This window comes from Helicoverpa zea, chromosome 11, assembly GCF_022581195.2.
Source record: "Helicoverpa zea isolate HzStark_Cry1AcR chromosome 11, ilHelZeax1.1, whole genome shotgun sequence".
Classification (NCBI taxonomy): Eukaryota; Metazoa; Arthropoda; class Insecta; order Lepidoptera; family Noctuidae; genus Helicoverpa; species Helicoverpa zea.
In genome coordinates, this window is record NC_061462.1 from 9,773,683 (window position 1) to 9,794,196 (window position 20,514).

Below are 20,514 nucleotides of genomic sequence, written 5' to 3' on the forward strand. Positions count from 1 at the left end.
TTTCAATACAAAGCCTAAGCTAGGCCGAACCGTGCCAAATATAAGCTGATTCACAAACATAGCCTGCTCCCAAGCTTCGGAAAATATGTAAATACAGTTCTATCGGAAAACGAAATTCCATTGTTATGATTTGGAAACTACGCTCCAATATTTGGGATAAATAAACAAAAGATTGGTATTTTGAGAGCAATTTATTTCAAACAAAGAAAGCTGCTTCGTAATTATTTAATTGGTATCATGTTTCGTACACCTACCTATATCTTCGTGTTTTGAGTCCCAATGTTAGCTTAGTCTTTTGAGTAAGTGAAAATCATTGAAATGGAGAGTACATCTGTGTATTGTCATGTTGTTAAAATATATCTTTGAGAATCTTCGAATATTGAGATAATCGCAAAAAAAATATTTCTGGCTACCTTTGAATATTGAACTTTCATGAGACCGGTGTCCATGCTATGGCACTGGCGTTATGAAAGAATTTCCAAACCTTCCTTTTTAATGGATGTGGGCTTCAAAATTTGTTATAAAATCAGTAAAAATTTTCAGCGGCTGACGGTAGTTAAAAGTATGGATTAGGTATTATTTTAGGTATTTGACTGATTTGACAATCAATAGAGTGTGACGTCCTACGACATAATTGGAAATGGCAGTGGTGCTTTAGCAGGCCATTATTATTCTAGCTTCACCGCACACTTCAGTGGCTTGTCGACGCGCTTGATGAGGACCGCGGGCGCCCTCTCATGGCTCCTCCCGAACATCGGGAGGCCCGGCGACCATTGCCGGCGTCTATACGCCGGCATACTCAAGAGTATGGCCCTGTACGGGGCCCCAATCTGGGCAGACTCACTGTGCGGTCGGAGGAACGCCGCTGCCATCCGAAGGCCACAAAGGGCCATTGCACAGCGGGTGGCGAGGGCATACCGCACAGTGAGCTTCGCGGCGGCGTGCGTTCTGGCGGGAGCCCCTCCTTGGGAACTCGAAGCTTGGGTGCTCGCCAGAGTGTACGACTGGACGGCGGCGCAAAGGGCGCTAGACCGGCACCCGGACCCGATCGAACGGGAAGAAGTGCGTGAGGAGGCGAGGGAAGCAATCACTCGACACTGGGCCGAGGACCTTGCCTCGTCAACGTTCGGTCGCCGGACGCTGGATGCCATCGGGCCTGTCCTGGATGGATGGCTCGATCGGCGGCATGGCTGCCTCTCGATGCATCTGGTGCAGGTGCTGTCCGGGCATGGCTGCTTTGGAGCGTACCTGCACCGGATTGGGAGGGAGGAGACCCCAAAGTGCCACCATTGTGCAGCCGAGGTGGATACGGCAGAGCACACACTAGAGGTGTGCCCATCGTGGGCTGAACCCCGCCGCACCCTGGTGGCAGTGGTCGGGGATGACCTCTCGCTCCCCATTGTGATTGGTGCCATGCTGGGAAGTGAAGAGGCATGGGACGCGGTAGCCTCCTTCTGTGAGGACGTCATGTCACAGAAGGAGGCGGCAGAGCGCTTGCGGGAGAACGACCCTCTCGCAGCGCCGCTCCGCAGACGAAGAAGGGGTGGAAGACGGCGAACACAACATCCGTCCCCATCCGCCCCGGGGGGTGATCAGCGGGCGACAGGCACGGGGGTGCCACCGCCTGCATTACAAGGATCGCCCCCTGTGCTCCGGCCGTAATAGGGACCCCTCCCCACTGGGGGGAGGCATGAGGGGCCTGCCGTGAGGCGGGCAATCGCCGGTGGGGGACTGGATGCCATAGATTCCCAGGCCCCCTCCACTCAGGCGAGGTCGGAGTGCCGCTGGGCCTTTTTAGTGGGTATACCGGGAACGTCGTTACCGGGGAGTCCCACATACCCCTCTCCCGTCCCCCGACTCAAGGGCATGCGTATAAGTAGGAAGATATTATTTTTCAAGGGTTCAAACTACCGATATAAATGTGCAGAAATAACATTTTTACCGAGAAACCATATGCAACAGACTTATTTGCGGATTTAATTTTTATTAGAGGAATCAAAGTATTTCTAATTGCATCATGTATTCCAATACTTATTATCTCTTCCAATGAATCGTTCAAAGTTGACACACCTTATTGCTTAACTCAACCATTAGTTTGTTTGTTTCAGGAGTATCTCTAGTGTACATCCTGATGGTACTGCCCGGGTTACTGCCGTGGCGCAGCGGGCCGGGTGCCTGGTTCCTATCGCTGTGCCACCTCCTCGGAGCCCTGGCGCCCTGGTGCGGCTCATTCCTCTATCACCTGTTCATGAACCACACGCGCGGGGAACAGCTGTACCAGCGGCTGCTGCAGCTCGATATGCTGGGGATCTGGGTCAGCCAGAGTATAGGTAAGTGATAATATAAGTTGTTGTTTCATACAGACGTTTCTACAGGGTAGTAAATAGTCGATGTATTCTTTTAAATCGCCAATATATATACAAGTATGGGTCCCAAAGCAAACAATTGCCTAGTATTAAGTGAATTTACCATCCCAAATCTCCGCTACCCTTCGATAAAGCTTACCCAATAAACAGTCTCTCCAAAAATAGACTAACATAAATAGAGTTGAATATCACAAACTATTTCGAGGCGAACAAGCGGACGCCTGACAGGTTAACTGAGCGTTATTCGGCCATTTTACCCGGCTATACCCGGACGAAGGTGCGCCATCGCCTGTCCGAAACAGATATGCATGAATGTACAGTGTACACCCACTGACGTTGACAGATACGGGGATTATACGCAGATGTATTTCTGCGTTATATTTGTTCTGTTTTTATATTATGTAGTGGTTGAATAGGTACTTATACGTTGATCTGAAGAGGTCAGGTGCATTTATCGTCTTTAATTTGTGTATGGATAGGTAAATAGAGAAGAGAGGGATAGGTAGGATATTTTTGATCACTCGTATTTTGAAATTGAAGTAGCCTAATTACTACCTTTTTTTTTTTTTAACGACGTAAAAAATCATCAAATGACCCCTCCCGCTGTGGGTTAGCAGCGGTGAGGGAGTGTCAGACTCTTACTGACTAAAAGCCGTCGTGTTCCGTCGTAGGCCTTCTTATGTGCTAGGGCCGCGGTGGTACCTCTTTCGAACAACCCGCAGCCCCGGCAGGCAGCCTACCTGATGAATATTATTATTATTCTAGTTGTTTTTTTTTTACCAAAGGTGTACCTGTACATTTATCTTAAACAGTACATTTATCCTCAATTGACATAAAATTACCATTCTATCCTTGCAATTGTCAGGTAATTTGTCAGATTTATCTGTCTGTCCATCCGCCCACAGGTTGTCGATCGCAGTATTCAGTCCTTATATACTAACAAATGCCTCTCCCCGAGATTAACTCCTGTATAATATTCCGTCTGTAATGTATGTCACGGAAAACGCCAAGCTCTCTGAAAATTTATTTCAGGATTGTTGTTCATTGACATGAATTGACAGTGATATTGTTTTTCTAGGTCACATCTCCATCTAAGTTAGGCATCTATATTCGTCATAATCAAAGTATGTCAATTTGATACGTTACTTTCAGAAGTATGAATGGGACTTGAAATAACCTACGTAGACAACATGGCATATTTATTTCCTCAATAAAATAGGTACTGTCGAGGCATATAGCAGCTAATTAGGCCATATGCGGGAAATCAGGCCATATATGTACGTACATAAAATTAAAAGAAAAATACGCAACACTAGCTACATTAACTAACTTATGTTAATTTTGTCTCTCACGAAAGGCGTGCAAATATTACAAGAGCTAACTATGTACGTAGGTGCTAGTACTTGTATGAGCAAAGGTAATGACAGTGCCTCCTACGCAGAGAACATTGTACAGAATCAAGCCAGGTGGATATTATCAAAGGTTTCATCCTCAAACATTGACTTGGCATTATGTAGGTGTAGGTACAATACTTACTTAACTAACTCTGTTTAAGTTGAACTTAGCTAGAATTAAAAGTCAATGCTAATTAAATTCGAAAATTTACTTCGTCATCTTTGGTTCAAACTCCAGTTAGGTACTTTTTAATTCTTGGGAAGAGAAACAAAAAAAAAATTAAAAGCTAGTGCTCGATATGGACCTCTTTCTTCTAATTTTGAAATACGAAACGATTCCGGGGAAAATTTTGCGCGTAAATTTTTGAAATTATTTTATTAATTAACATGCACATAAGACTATATAACCATATACCTTTCTTTTTATCTCGTTCGTTATTTTTCATTTGTTTTAACTATTGTCTTTTTTTATACAGTTGACGAATGTTTAAGGTTTTAATATCCTTCATTACAAGAGCACATTCATAGACGTTGTGGTTTATGCTGAACACGTAAGGCAATTAGCGTGCATGTCACGCGAGACATATAAAAACTCGTGAATGTGTGAAACATTACATTTTGCATTTTGCTTTGTTTAGACTGCGACTTTGATAGTGTAAGTAGTCCTAGTTTATCAGCCACGAAGGGCTACGTACTTTTATCTGCCACTAAAAATACTTATATTCCAGTTTTCAACTGTTGTTTTAGCGTCAAAATACATCTTCTGTGAAAATTTCAACTAGTTTTAATATCACGGTTCAGGGTTCAGAAAAAAAACCTATTGAAAAAAAATTGGGGTCTTTAACTTTGAACCAAAACCTAATTTTTACAGAGACTAAGATCACTAATACGCCTATTAATCCTTAACCTAAGAAAGGTTTTTTTCAGTTTTAAGTTCAACACTTAAAAGAAAAATACCACCAATTTAATAGCATTACATTTACAAATGAACTGCAGAATATACAACGACGGAGCGATTGGAATGGACACTTAAAGCCGTGTGCCAACTGAGAAGAGCTTCATTACACTGAATAGTTCAGTCTCGAGCGCCTAGAGGTCGCCACTAATGAATCATGCAGTCTGTGGTGATTGTCCCAACGATGTTCTAAGGGAGTCCGATATACGTTGATATGTATATAGTTAATAGTATTTTGGAATTGGATTATAAGGCTCCATAAGTGGGCCGAATTTACAAAAAGAAGAAACAAAATTTTACCTACTGCGTTTATGATGGTAAAAAAATTGCCAAGTAAACAATATAAGAGTTTTTTCAATCTAAAAAGATATGTATTTTTTCCTAACAATAATAACGGCCAAGGTCAATAAAGGCCAATATTACAGAGCCGTTACATTTAACGGCTTTCAATTATGTCAATATTTAGGTATATAAATATTATTATAAAAACAATACATTATATAAAGTAAACACACCTAGTTTGCTTCAACGAACACATGTTTACAACATGCTATGTTAAAGCCGGCAAAACGAGCCACTTTAACTACAAGCCCAAAACACAGCACGCTAAATATTTACGTACTGTTACTGAAACTCATATCATCAGCTTCTTCAGTACTGTCATGCTTTGGGATATTAAACTTTATTGCAGTAACACATAGTCCAATTTGTAATGGAAGGAGATAACGTTAAGCCCTTTTTGTTTACCCTCGTCATCCTAAAATCAACTTTGGGAAATTGTTGCTAAAGTCGAAAATTGTGTTACACGTTCACACAAATGGCGAATTTGGATTGGTGTTCATCCATAATATAACAATATAATCTCCTCAGTTGTGTTGATATTTCGGAATATTTTAAATTATGTATGCAAAGTGGGGGAGAGGATAACGAACGTGTTTCAAAAAATTAAGCGTGATGGAGTACCGAAAAATTCAAATTGTTTTATAATATACATCCTGTGAAGTCGTGTTTAGCAATCGAGTTATACTTAAATCTTGATACTCAAATCAATAACGTGTGTTTATAGAAATCTGAAACTAAGTAATACCTTTTCTTTTGATTCTCCATTTGAGTAGCTGCTAAGGCAGAAATAAATTGCAAAATTAGCCTTCCAGACAAATAGTCTGTATATTTTTAGTTACATTTCACTCGCTTCTTAAATCTCTCTTCAAGAAGATAAACGATATACTCTTTTATCTTAGAATGTTACATTAGTAAGCACAATGTAAAGTTTTAAAACGTAATAGAAGACAAAACGGAATCACGGCAGAAAGTCGTGCGTGGAAAACCTTATTTCCACAGTTCTACATTACCATATTATTTTCAGAAGTAACAAGTGGTCTTATTAACGTATAATTCGGATTACGGTATTCAATAAGCATAATAAATAAGGTTTAATGCTATAAACCTTGTGGGAACATTAAATGGAAAAGGCATGTGGATGAAAACTTTTTTACAAAACGATTGAGCGTTGGGGACGCGACGTCGGATTTTAATAAGTCCAGTGAGGCTGGGACTTTTAAACGTAAAATATCTTTTATTTTCTATTTGATATAGAAATGGACTGTACTTGTTGGAATTGTCGTGTGACATAAAATCTAGAAAAACGTTTTTACAAAACAAATTGCGAAACATTTAAAATTGGTATCGATTCTCGAGTAACGTGGACGGCACAACCCAGTTATATTCCTACAAATCCTGTGATTATCAAACCTGTTTCATGATTTAATATCAGAGCCTTTCATGGAATTACTTGGTCTTTTTTACAAACAGAAAAACAAAAATAAACGCGTATGACCGTTAGTTTTCTTCTCTAATCCGTGGTGATACGTGGCCAGTGTGAAAACATGTTACAGAATAGGTTGTCATTGTCACAAATTGCGTTTGTGACTGCGGTTGCGGGGATTTGTCTGTAGTGACCTTTATAAACGCGCCCCACGTGTTGTGTTAAAATAAATCCGACCACAATAAGTTTAAGGGTATCGTCATCAAATGTTTGTGTATTTCAGTGGTCAGCATTTAAATAACTTTAAAACAATTTGAATCTCTTTTACATTATATTCGAGAGCTTGTCTGAAAATCTTTTCTTTCGATCGCTTTAATCCTAGGATCTGGCTAGGTTGAAAGGGTTGAATTAATTAGTCTCTGATTCTCTTGATATAAAATAATGCTTTTTGCGATTAAGTTGTATGCTCATTCATAGTCACAAAGTCAGATAAATTTCGAAAGATTTAATAGAAAGAAGGCAAGCGTATATTATACTTGCTAAAGTGTTCAACTTGTGTCCAATACAACGCTAGACCATGTAAAGATGTTACATCCAACCGTGTAGAAATTAAAGAAAATACCAACAGTTCCCCTCAATTTTTACAATATTGAATTGGAAATATCAGACACAATTCCGCCTTCGTCTTCCACATCGATTCGCATTCAGTTCGGTGCGGATAAAAACCGGATACGTTCGGCCCGGCAATTGGCACGGACCGTTTAACTTGACCTATAAACAAATAAATGCACTTTTACTATGCAAGCCGGTTTTATTGAGAAAAGTTTTCATATAATTAAAAGGCTTTCTTTGGTTTAACAGTGCAGAAGTAATCATACCTATGTACACTACATAGTAAGAACAATTGACGATCAATTAGCTGCGGCTGTGAGTATACGAATACACCTAAACCTTCACTTACAATATGATCACTTTACTTCAGGGTGAAAACCGCATGAAAGTCCTCGCCTCGCAGTAGTTTGGTAAACAATATGAAATGACGCAAAGCAACAATCATAGTTAAAAATGTTTAGTGATTGGGCAAAAATAACTCATTTGTTCACAAATCTAATGGTCCGGCTACACGCTCAGTCTTGCCTGCGCAGTCCGGTTTGTGCATTCATGACTGTGCAAAAAGACGGAACACCGTGTAGTGGCCATACGGTGCAGGTAAGCTCGTGCGAACTAACTGTGCAGTCCCTAGTTGATTTGTACAGATGTATGAATTGGGTTAAAAATTCTTTAGAATAATTTCTAATATCACTCATTTTTACGACGACGACGTTTACCTACAAAATTTCGATATTATAATAATTACGTCGGACTGTTGCGCGGCTTGAATAACCGGCCACACGTTCAAGTAAAACCGTGCAAGTCAAGTTTGCGCAGTCCAAATCTTCAGCATGTCGACGATCGCACAAGCCGCGCTTTTAAGACTGCGCGAGCTACCGTCTCGCCGTCCACACGCGCGCGCTTACCTGCGCAAACAGGTTTGTACAGGCATGCTCGCAGGCAAGACTGAGCGTGTAGCCGGGCCATAAGACACAAAAGTAGGACCAAACCACGTCTAGCCCAGCTTCGTAAGTCTATCGATCAGATCAACGCTGAGTATCTAAGCTGAGCCCCACAGGACCTCTACGTACGCCACGTTAATTACTTTGCAAACTGCGTAAGTTATTAAGCGGTAAACTTGAGCTTTAAAACATATCATCTAAAGTCTAAGCCGCTAGTACTCATTATTCACGACTATTACAGGTTCAAGTGCGGTTAGATAAATTCTACGGAGAGAAAGCACTTTATTTCTAGAATAACTAAATGTATATGTTTTAAAAGTTCTTGTTGTTGACAAAATAATCTTGATAGCAACGAAAAACGCCTCAATGGTCCCTCCAAGGGTCTAAAAAAGGTGAAAACTAACAGTAAAATGCTGATAAACTTTTTCATTCATTCCATCGAAATGGAAATACTTTTGTTTGTTTTGAATAACGCAGGTACTGGCTGGAAATGATAAGAAACTCCGACTGTTGCTCCCTGGGGCGATATTAAGAAACGAGGCCCAATATTTGTTGTACAGTTTTGCCATTTTTTTCTTTTTAATAATAAATTGAATGGGGACCGAAGTTGTTAAGTAGAAATATTGACAATTTACATTATTTATTGTGGTTTTCCTCAGTACAGTTCAACAAAGAAGTGAAACGCACATATTTCTTCAACACACCTAACAAAGAAAATTAAGAAGCAAGTTCATTCGACGTACACAGAAGTTGGGAACACACCGTCACAATGTAATATATTGTGACGGTGTGTTCCCAACTTCTGTGCCACAGTGATCCACAACTTGCTCCGGGAATACACGAGTGCTATGTACACACTGTTGCCGACAAAACTGGGACCGTTCGTGTGTGCTCTCCTGAATAACTAATGAGGATTTGACGGAAATACCGGGTAAGACGTAACGGCCAACGTGATGTCTTAGGGAGTGTTGCAAACTATTTGAAAATTTTAACCCTAACACCTATTAACCCTAAACCTAACACCTCTGCACTCAATTTTTCTGACGAGATGGGGCAAGTATGCATTAAGTATTATTTTATTGATTTCGTTCATATACGTATAAAATACTTAATTTGCAAAAATAAGAAAATGCTTCATAATTTGATAATTGGCATACAAGGTGTTGATTTGCATTTGTGCCATAGTTCAGGAGGAGGACATACAATACGTAAATAATCGATTGGAATTACAGTAGATGGGAAATAACTAATATGCACTGCTTTTTTTGTCATTGTAATGTCGTGGTATTTCCGAAGTAATCCAATTTTATGAATGAAATTTATGAGTGATCGTTGCGTATGCTTTGTGTGAGGGTGCAGCACGGTTTTAACGCCAGTAACATACGCGCCAAGTTTAAATAAGGCTAGATGACATTTACGGAATTCCGAAAAAAAATTAAAGAAAAAAAATTACGTACCAATTTTTTTATTGATTTGGGTCGAGAATCATTAGCATAATTACCTCCTTGAATATGGCACGGATGCAAATCAACAGCTTGTATAAATACCACCCTAAAAGTCCCTTTATATATATTATTTTCTATTTTTTTTTTTAAGAAATCCCCTTACCTACATGACATGACTGTCGCTGAGCTGAAACTAAATTTAAATGTGCGCTAGAAATGTTTAAGTAAGCCAGTGAGAACTTGGGAACTTAAGTAGTTTGAGGGACCCTGTTGAATTTTTGAATGGGTCTTGTAATCTTAAAGCGTTTTAGAATCTATGGATTTCGTTTCGGAGTTGCCTTCAGAATCTAGCTCTTGGATTCAAAAGATTAAGAACATTATTTTCTTATTCCGTTTACAATTTCTGTTACATTACAGAATTGCACATACATACATACAAATGTAATGTAATGGCGTTTCAAATAACCAATTGAAATTGTTCCTGAGTATGACCAAATGCCTACGACCACTGCCCAAAGTGATCTTAAAATGACATTTATTTTAATGAATGTTCAAATGACATTTTTTTAAAATCGTTGATTTGCCGTCCAGCAGGACTCCTTTTTAACCTTATGTTGATACATTGCGCATTTTCAATTTACTGTTTTATGAATGTGCTTAGTATAAAAACTTTAACTTTTTATGTGCGTACATATTTTCCGTACTTAACTTTATGCTTGTAATATCTTTTACTTTTTTCATATAAAAATATATTGAATTCATAACTAAATGAAGTGTATTTACATAATAATAAGCATAACAAACAAAAAGTAATATTGATATTAATATATAACTTTTAATATTGATAATAGTATATAACTTTTCGTTGTTCCACACACACATATTTACTTAAAGCAATTCACGAAATTCCATGAATATATTTCCAAAGATCAAAAGTCGCGATTCCAGTACAATGTAGATTGTAGAAGCACAGCATTGATGTAAGTGGATACTATAAAAATCGTAAAAGGACAGTAAAATGAACTCAACTATTTTGTAAGACGAAGAACTTTGTATTATACAACGTATGCAGCACAGGGTCGTAAATTTTCATAAGTATTACCGATACTCTGTAATACATTACATTCAAATTATTATTGACAGGCTCGGATCTAATAAAGTGAAGTGGAGAACAGGGTTGGCGGGAAACGGCCGCCATTTTTCATATTTAATGATAGTTATATTGCGTTTTGGTCTGAATAATGAATGGGATGGGCTTACAGATGTTGTTAATGGTATTAAAGAAAACTCTGACATTGTAAATTACCTTGGTTGGTGCTTAGGGAAATCTGACATGTTTATTTAAGAATTTGTGCGCCTTGGGAAATCACGGCAGTTGCGTAATGACTTTGTCATTACAGCTTTAGCTCTAATACCTAGTGCGTACAATATATAAACAACAATCATTTGAAATAAACACCAGTATTAACTCCTTTGCAAACAAATAGATTACTTTCCTAGAACCAAATCGTTGAATGGAACTGTCAATCAATGTTCCACAAATGGGTTGGTGTCACGCCATTGGAGTTAGCCATAACTGTGAGTAAAATATTCAGGTACACCCCTGCACGCGGCTTGTGACGTCACTATCCACTCCCGATAGAAACGGACTGCATGCACGGAACCATGGCGTGTTAAAATTAAATTCTTCACATGGTTTGTATTGTATTGACACGAAGCTTAGAAACAGCATCCAAGGCTTGAATGATGAAAAGGATGTGCTTTCTGAATTGAGCTTTTGACTTCAAATGACAAAGAAGAACCCATTCAAAAAGTGACAAGAAAATCAAAGGTAGGTATTTCAATAAAATTCTCAGTAACAAGTATTGAACTCCGTAGAGAATTGGTATTTACTTAAATTAAATATATAATATAATAGCAAAGCATTTGACCAAATTATTTGAATGTCTTGAATGAATGCAACACTCAATAGGCAATTATGTATAGACGAACTCGAAGTTTTTTTTATACTAGATACTAGCTTTCCGCCCGCGGTTTCACCCGCGTCCCGAGGTAACTACTTGCCGTAGGTGGATGGTGACAAAAACTCCTATGTCCTTCTCCTGGCCCTAAACTACCTCCCTGCCAATTTTCAGCTAAATCGGTTCAGCCGTTCTTGAGTTATAAGTGGTGTAACTAACACGACTTTCTTTTATATATATAAGACTAGCTGATCCCGCGAACTTCGTATCGTTCAAACCTTCCCTGGACCTCTACAAACATTTTAAAACCAAAATCAGCTCAATCGGCCCAGCCGTTTCCGAGTTTTAATCAGACTAACGAACATCAATTCATTTTTATTTATATAGATAATTAATAATAATAGATAAGTTGTTTATTGTTCTCATGTAAGTGACTGTGTCTTTTTTGAGAATAAAATATCTTTAAACCTAAATTCTTAGCTTGTTACTGACCAAACTAAATCATATGAAACTTAATCTACCTAATATCCAAAAGCTGTTTGCAAAATGCATCACACTTCAGAAATTCACAGTCAAAATAACAATGTAATTTTCAAAATAATAAGTAATTCACTTTGAGAATAAAGCTGTTTATTTGAAACGCTGTAAGTATTCGCTGAAGCATTATTGCATCGCCCTTGCTCATTTATATTGCACACTGGGGAGAAGGGCAATTCCGGAGCAAATAGCTTTACTTTTGTTTTATAAAAGGTGATTAAATCACTATCTAGTGAACTCTAGTGGTTTGTGGTAACATTATTAAGCAATCAGAGTAGCTGACTATCACTTACCACTTGTCTGATTGTATTAATTACCATGTAATTTAGTCAAAACGATAGCTCGCCCGAATGACTTCGTGTCTATATTTACGTACCAGCTAATTATACGTTGTCATTTTAAAGGTTACCTGTTGCTCTGTAGGCCTATTAATTGGCGGTTTTGGTTACTCTACTATTATGGGAATACATTTGTTTAAACATCAATTAATTGAATTCGATATTAATTTGGTTGGTGAATCCATCACGGCTGTTGAATATCATCCACGTTACACGAACAAAAGTTTTCTTTTGTGTGCTTTAAATATATAAGCCTTAGTATTTAATTAATATTGTTATTCATCAAAGAAAAAAATTCCATTATCTCAAGAACTCAATCTCGACGCAAACAATAGTTACAAAGGTATGAATAATGATAAAAAATTCAATGTCCTAAATCGCTGAACCCAAATTAGATCACGGGCTCGTCTTCAAAATAGCCCTCTTCACAGAAAATTACGTCATGACAGTTCAAAACCACGTTGATATCAATCTTATATAATTTCGTTCCTCGATTTTTTTCTGTGTCAGAAAATTGTCAGTCATGATGCCTTTGTTAAGCCCTATCTGTGTGACGTCACTAACATGGCCGCTCCAACTCGATACCAGATTAAAGTCTGCGAAAATATAAAAGAAAAATTAATGACTATTGCTCTTTTGATGTGGAATCGCGAACAAAGCAGAGGTTCGTGGGATATGTGAAAGAAATGAATGAAACTCCTCCGTCTTTGTGTGTAAAGGACTGAAGTTTGTCGAGTTTTTACGATTGGCGAGTGGATTCACGATCACCATTGTTGGTGCCGGTTTAATACGCTTGAGGAAATTCATAATTTTGTTCTGAGGCGAATCGTTAAATAAGTCTGTAGTAACAGTCAAAGACTGTTCCCAAAAATGAAGGTATTAAAACAATAGGGATGGTGATATTCGTAAGGAGTTAATTATCTGTTACGTACCTAACTATTTAGTAATCTATGCTTATTATATTGCATATTATAGTTCGGCCATTCAGAGAATGCGTTCCTGACACGTCGCGATTGAACTGACGACGTAATAACATTCATTGATTATTGATATAATAATGTTGTTTTAATGCTCCTCAATTGTTAAAACGGTAAACAACCAGCAAAAATATTTTTATCGTAACTGCAACGCCATTGCAAAGTTACGTCGTCAGTTCAATCGCGACGTGTCAGGAACGCATTCTCTGAATGGCCGAACTATATATACACATTATTATGTATGTACATATGCAGTATTATCAACTAAAACTTTACACGAACTTTTACTTTGTCGCCTTCGATCAATGTAAGCTTCAAAACAATGTAACTACAGACGCTCATGAATAACTTGACACATCACATCAACACACAACTAAGTACAGACTGCAAACACTGTCAAAGTTGAACTAATTAACATAAGACTGGGTTGCATGCGAGGTCGGAACTTCAAGAGCAATGTCAGGGCTTGCGTGATTCTCACTAGTAACGGATGAGCGGGGTAGCTTTTACTGTTGCTATAGTTCGGCCATTCAGAGAATGCGTTCCTGACACGTCGCGATTGAACTGACGACGTAACTTTGCAATGGCGTTGCAGTTACGATAAAAATATTTTTGCTGGTTGTTTACCGTTTTAACAATTGAGGAGCATTAAAACAACATTATTATATCAATAATCAATGAATGTTATAATTTTGTGCCAAACTGAGTGTCAAATAACTTGGTAAACAATATTTTTCTAAATCTATACTGCGCTATTACAAGGTTATGTCAGCGGTTTATATTTTGTAGTGCTGTGCTAAAAATAACAGGCAAGTATCGTAATCTGTTCTTATACAGTTATAATATAAAATAATACGTTTTGATTTTCTTTTTAAGAATTGGAAAATAATGGACTAGACTTAATTATAACGTTTATGAAATATAAAAATAAAACTATGACCAAACCGCATTTTTATACTTAGATTAAAAATGGTAACCCCAAATGGCGTTATGGGCCGCCATTTTGTGACGCTAAAACAGTCGTCCGTTGTCGTTTCGTGCGCATAGACCACGTTTTTCAAGTGTTTTCGATCTGTTTTTATTTGATTACCCGGCTTTTGTTAGACCGAGATATCAGGATTGATTCTGTTATCTATACATATAATAAATCTGTAAAAAAACTGTGTCTGTACATTGAATATATTTAAAAAATAATAATTGGGTGGGGTTTAGAAACAGTAATGGAGCACAAATCCAAAAAAAAAATTCTGTCTGTTTGTCTGTATGTCTGTATGTCTGTATGTCTGTATGTCTGTTTGTTTGTACACGCTAATCTTCGGAACTACTGAACGGATTTCAATGATTTTTTCTTTGTTGTATCAGTATTAAGCCTGGTCAACATATAGGCTATAATATAACTTCGAAACTTGAAGACCTGATGCAGAACTCCAACAGACCAACAAAACTATAAGAGATATAAAAATGGTGCCATGGCAAAAATTGTTTCATGTGATGAGCATTTTTAGTTGAGATAATAAATTTGAAGATCTGGAACACCTGATGTGGAACCCCAAGAGCCCAGCTTCTCTGTACCATATACAGGTATGGCGTTTTAGCAAAAGTTGTTCAATTTGATAAGCACTTTCTATTGACTTATACAAATTGAAGATCTAAAACACCTGATGTGGAACTCCAGGTGCCCAGCTAGACTATAGCATATAGAGGTATGACGTTTTAGCAAAAGTTGTTCAATCTGATAAGCACTCTCTGTTGACTTATACAAATTGAAGGTGTAAAACACCTGATGTGGAACTCCAGGAGTCCAGCTAGACTATAGCATATGAAGATATGACGTTTTAGCAAAAGTGGTTCAATCTGATAAGCACTCTCTATTGATGTATAAACATCGAAGATCTGGAACACCTGATATGAAACTTCAAGAGCAATACTACACTTGAAATGTATAGAAATGAATGTTATGAAATAGGTATGATGAATCCTATCCTAAAATAATGGACACGTATTTTTCTTTTCTCTCTCTCTCACAAACAAATAATAACGAAGATACAACAACGCTTCGTTAAGTCACTGCTTAGTACAAATTTTACATACTTAGACGTGGCGTCACGAGCCCTCACTCTCCGACTTTGTTGCGTTATATCTCATTATTATTTTGTATGTCTCTTCCAGACCTCGGGACTACAGAGTTCCGAATTTTTGGGAGGCAAACGTGGGGCCGAAGCCAACACGCTGAAGCCCTTTTGAGACAACTTTAATGAAATGGTGACACAATACCGTCGATTATCCCTTTATACACTATAGAAATGAACCCAAGGACATTCACCGGTGGACGTCGTTAAAAAAAAGACAATCCCCGGTTCTGTGCTAAACTATTGCTAACTATTGAGGGAAACTACTTGGGCTATTTGTGATGGGATGTTAGTGGATGTCAATGGTACATGTAAAAATGGCAGGTGGAGACTCGCCACCTCACTTACTGGGCCCCCGGGAACCTGAAGCGTGAGGATACCTCGGCGGACTTTAAACACAGATTACGCGCTCCCTGTGCTTACCATGAGGCACCTACCCTCCGAGCAGGGCTACTAATCCTGCTCTAGCGACTCCACTCTGGACGGCCAAGCCAAGCCAGAGGCGTGAGACCTACCCCCGTCATGGTTCACTCCGACCGGCCGGAGATGGGGGATACTCTCCCTGGAGAACTCAGCATATAGTATAGCCCCGCGGGGTTGCTACTCCCCGTCATCAGCCTCAGATGTCCTGCGGTGCCTATATCTCATTATTATTGTCGTTATTATCTCATGAGCCTTTGTCCCAATTATGTTATGGTCGACTTCCAGTCACGATGCAACCGAGTACCAGTGTTTTACAAGGAGCCACTGCCTATCTGACCTCCACAACCTGGTTACCCGCTCAACCCAACATACCTTGGTAAGACTTACTGGCTTCTGACTACCCATAACGACTGCCAAGAATGTTCAATGACAGCCGGAACCTACAGTTTAACATCCCCTCCAAATAACGGTTATTGGTATCCAAAATATACGTAGAAAGTACATACGAACTTAGAAAAGTTGCACTGGCAGGCACTTGCCAGACCTGGAATCAAAGACGCACGCTCATACTTGAGAGATTGGTTCTCTACCCACTAAACCACCACGACTTCCACTAAGTCACCACGACTTTGTCATCTATTTAATGTTTTTTTACGTAATAATACGTGTAACATTTTTGCCACATAACTTAAATGCAGACTTATTAGAATCACTACTTTTATCCCTATGATCACGCCTATTGCGGTTCAGTTCTCAGCGTTTTGTTTAGTCCAATTTAATTAAATATATGGAACGTTTCTAATGTTTATCCGTATTCCGTTGTTTTCAAGTCAACGGGCCCTTAAAATTCAATATCAGACGGTTCAGATCTTTGATTTTGCTGACCCCGTAGTCGCTGGCATAAAGGACAGGATCCGCGTACGAAGTCGCGGGCAGAAGCTAGTTGATAATAATATAATTATACATGTAGGCGAAGATGATGATGAAGACACCACCTCCTCAAGCAAATCGGAGTCTGATTAATATTCTGTTCGCACATTCAATTCAATGTACTTGTAACAAAGAATAAATAAAACAATTTTATTATATGAATATTACCTTTTTTTGGTTTCCACTTAAATAACTAAAATATAAAACAAATGATTCCGCCAATTTAAAACGAAAATAATCTTAAAATAATGCGGCGGTTCATTTTGAAGGAACGGTAACGAACTCAGTGTTATGTTGTGCCCATCACTAGTCGTGACTAACTGATAGGTGTCAGGAACGCATTCTCTGAACGGCCGAAGTATACCTAACTTCATGAGTGATACGTTAATTGGTAGGTAAAGCATGTTTTTGTTGAGTTTTAAATTACTTGGTGGTGAATAATATAAGCGAAGTCATGCAATCACTGTTACCCGTTTCATATGTTAGACATTAGACGCATCAGAACAGCTTAAATGCTTAAGTGTCAATTGTCTGCCAGTCTGGTTTTTAAAGCCAGAAATGCGAACATTTACGATTGCGTAAGCATCCAGTTTCGTCTAGGCAGAAGTTTGTACATTGTTTTGTAGTTGTATGTAGTATTTTAAAATATGTATTTCAATATAGGCATGTCTGAAAGCAGGGTAATCTCAAAAGTTGGCAATGGTGCAACGTTGCAGGTGTGGATACACAACGGTAATCAGGTTTCTATCAGGTTGGTCGGCCGCCAAAGTATTGAATAAAAATCTAGCACCGTAACCAATAAAAACACATGCATTGTTTTCTGTAAGGGTATGGAAGTCGTATTATTAAACAGCTCCCATTTTAGAGGGTTCATTCATTACCTACGTACTTAGTATTTCTATTAAACCGATCAATCCGTAATTCAAAAGCCTAATTGTGTCTAAAAGTTGGCATTATATTGGAAATACCTACGTACCTATAGCTATTTTGGCTGCAGGTATTGAAAAAGCCAACCTTGTCAGTGTAGCTAGTCTTTTGTTCTTCCAACCTATTGTATGGAGTTTGTCGCTGGTTTTTGTAGTAAATCTTTTCAAGTTAATTAGTAGACAATGTGGTATGTGGAGGTCAAGTGCAATGTGGCGGTCGCGTGCTCGTCACTCGTTACTGATGAACTGTCGCGACGAGCGAAGAGTGCGAAGCTAGGTTTTGTAATGTCGACGGAGTTTTTGATTAGGTTTGTTACTTTTGTTGCTAATGATTATTGGCTATGCTTATGGGTAATTTATGAATTAGTTAATTTGAGATTTTCCAAGTACCTATTCAGTGGTTGGATTTTTATGACCCCTTGAAGTAAGGTTAGGTATATCCAACTCATGCTTCAATACTCGGGAACCCGAAATTAAAGAACATAGCAAATAAATTGTTCTTCGTTATGGCCACTCTTATCAGCATATAAAATTAATTTCACAATTAAGTTACATTTAAAAAACGTAGGTACTACGTTATCACGATAATCATACGCCTGAAATAACTTGCAGAGCACGTACAACCTCAATTTTCCTTGAGTCGTGCAAAGGTGATGTAACAATGAAAACAGTTGCATGCTTGCATTTAGCCATAGAGAAAGCGTTCTATTTAAAAAAATAGAACGAATCGTTCAGCCTGACTTAACTGTTACGAACGGTAGCACGAAAGAGGTTGCTTCAATAGACTTTCTGTAGTTTCTGAACTTAGTTTTTTAACTTTAATCAAATCCTCGTAGGTTCGGAGTTTGCACGTTTTGTGCAGCCGGACTGACATTGGAAAGAAACTGAATCAAGGTAATAAGTTTAAATATATCTATACTAATATTATAAAGAGGAAAACTTTGTTTGTTTGTTTGTTTGTTTGGTTGTAATGAATAGGCTCAAAAACTACTGGACGGTTTTTAAAAATTCTTTCACCGTTCGAAAGCTACGAGTAACATAGGCTATATTTTATCCCGGTACGGGCAGTAATTACCACGGGACGCGGGTGAAACCGCGGGAAAATGGCTAGTTATAGATAAGTACATAAGCACTAAGCGGTTTCCAAAATGTACATAATTTCAGTTTATGACTGTCCATAAAGATCAGTAAATAGTTCAAGTGGAACATTAGATGTAACGTTATTTCTATCAGCAACATGTTCATCTAAGAATAGGGCACTCCATATGCCTTGGCATTGGCACTGAACTTCTAATATGTCTGCCTTTAAATGACATTCATCCTGCCTGACAATAGATAGCATTTAATATGGACTCTTAGTCTTAAAAATATTTTCTATGTACCTGAAAGAAAGTACAAAACTGTGCTTCGCACAAATAAAAGACAGCAAAAACAGCCTAGCTCCATTCATCATTACCTAAGAACCGTGTAGTCAGTAGTCACAACATTATGTACGGGATGGTGACCAAGCTGACTAGACAAATGAAGGTAAAAGTCTCGTTACGGGACAGGCGCTAGGCGTGAGTAACGTTAAACAAAAGCCTAGCGAGCCCCACTGGATACTGTACGGTGACCATGCGATGGACTTGTGGGACATTCTTTATTCCTTCCTTCTTTTGACACCTTATTTTTATATAGTTTTTATCTTATGCTCTTAAAATTCATTGAAGGATTGGCTTATTTATGTCAGTATGCATGTAAATAAGTTTAATATTGATCATAGCAATAAGAGTGTGGTATGCAGTTTATAAAAGACTGATTTCATTTCAAGTGTATCTTAGTAGCTTATAGTATAAAGTACAAAAATACCTTCAGCCCTGCGATTCTATAAAATTCGATCAACAACTCGCATTTCACTTCGATTCGAAATGTCATTTCATACTTTAGGGGAGGTAGGGGAGGGATGGGCACTTTTTCACAATTTATTGCATAAAAAATCAGATTTTACAGATCATTATCAAATTTTATTGCCATTTCTTATATTCGGCTAGATATAATGAAAGAGCTTTCCTTAAAATTACAATCAGTTTCAACATTACGAGATATTTAAACGGTTTTATTTAGCCTTTAGCTCACCCCGTTTGTTTTATTATTTATTCTTGGATCAAATTTAGTAATTCAAATTTCACCCTCTTCCTGTCAACCGATTGGTCTGAAATTTTGTATACACCTTTAATTAAATCCAATATGGCCGCCGGCACAAAATGGCACAGCCCCCTCAATATGGGTATCAAATGAAAGGGCTACACAAGTAGAATACTGTCAGCAACCCCAGCGGGGCGCAACAGGGCCAAGGCCTGCCTGCACGTCGATTCTATAAAATTCGAACAACAACTCGCATTTCACTTCGCTATTCACTCTCACTTCGCATTCGATTCAGAACGACCTTGATTTTGCATTCTGTAAAAATCACCTAATCACTTGCGAAGTGAAGTGAGCTCGACATCGACCAATGCTATGCTAGTGACTTCCCCACTCGACAAAATGTCAACCGAGATTAATCAGTTTTAAATTTTATCAGTTTTTGACACAGAATTTTAGCTAAATATGATGTTTTTGTTATAATTTGTTATTGTAAGGAATTTGAGGCAGCTTTTAAGTATAAAATAAACAGAAATCTCTAAATTCGTGCTGTGAATATAATCTATGCTTACCCTACGAAAAAAAATACTGACAGCGCCAATACCATTATTAATCTGTGGACAATATTTTCTTCTCTTCTGTCATAGAGGAAAGTAATATATCGGGTATCTTCTGTCTTCGTATTGTGTTTAAG

The 20,514-nt window shown here is 38.3% G+C and overlaps 1 protein-coding gene across 1 annotated transcript in view; it reads left to right on the forward strand.

Moving 5' to 3' along the window:
* LOC124634398 (progestin and adipoQ receptor family member 4) overlaps nucleotides 1–20,514 on the forward strand; it is an 86,212-nt gene that overhangs the window by 19,148 nt on the left and 46,550 nt on the right. Inside the window, exon 2 of the mRNA XM_047169966.1 lies at nucleotides 2,109–2,330. Within this exon, the coding sequence (XP_047025922.1) occupies nucleotides 2,109–2,330 (222 nt within the window). The remainder of the gene's footprint in view (nucleotides 1–2,108; nucleotides 2,331–20,514) is intronic.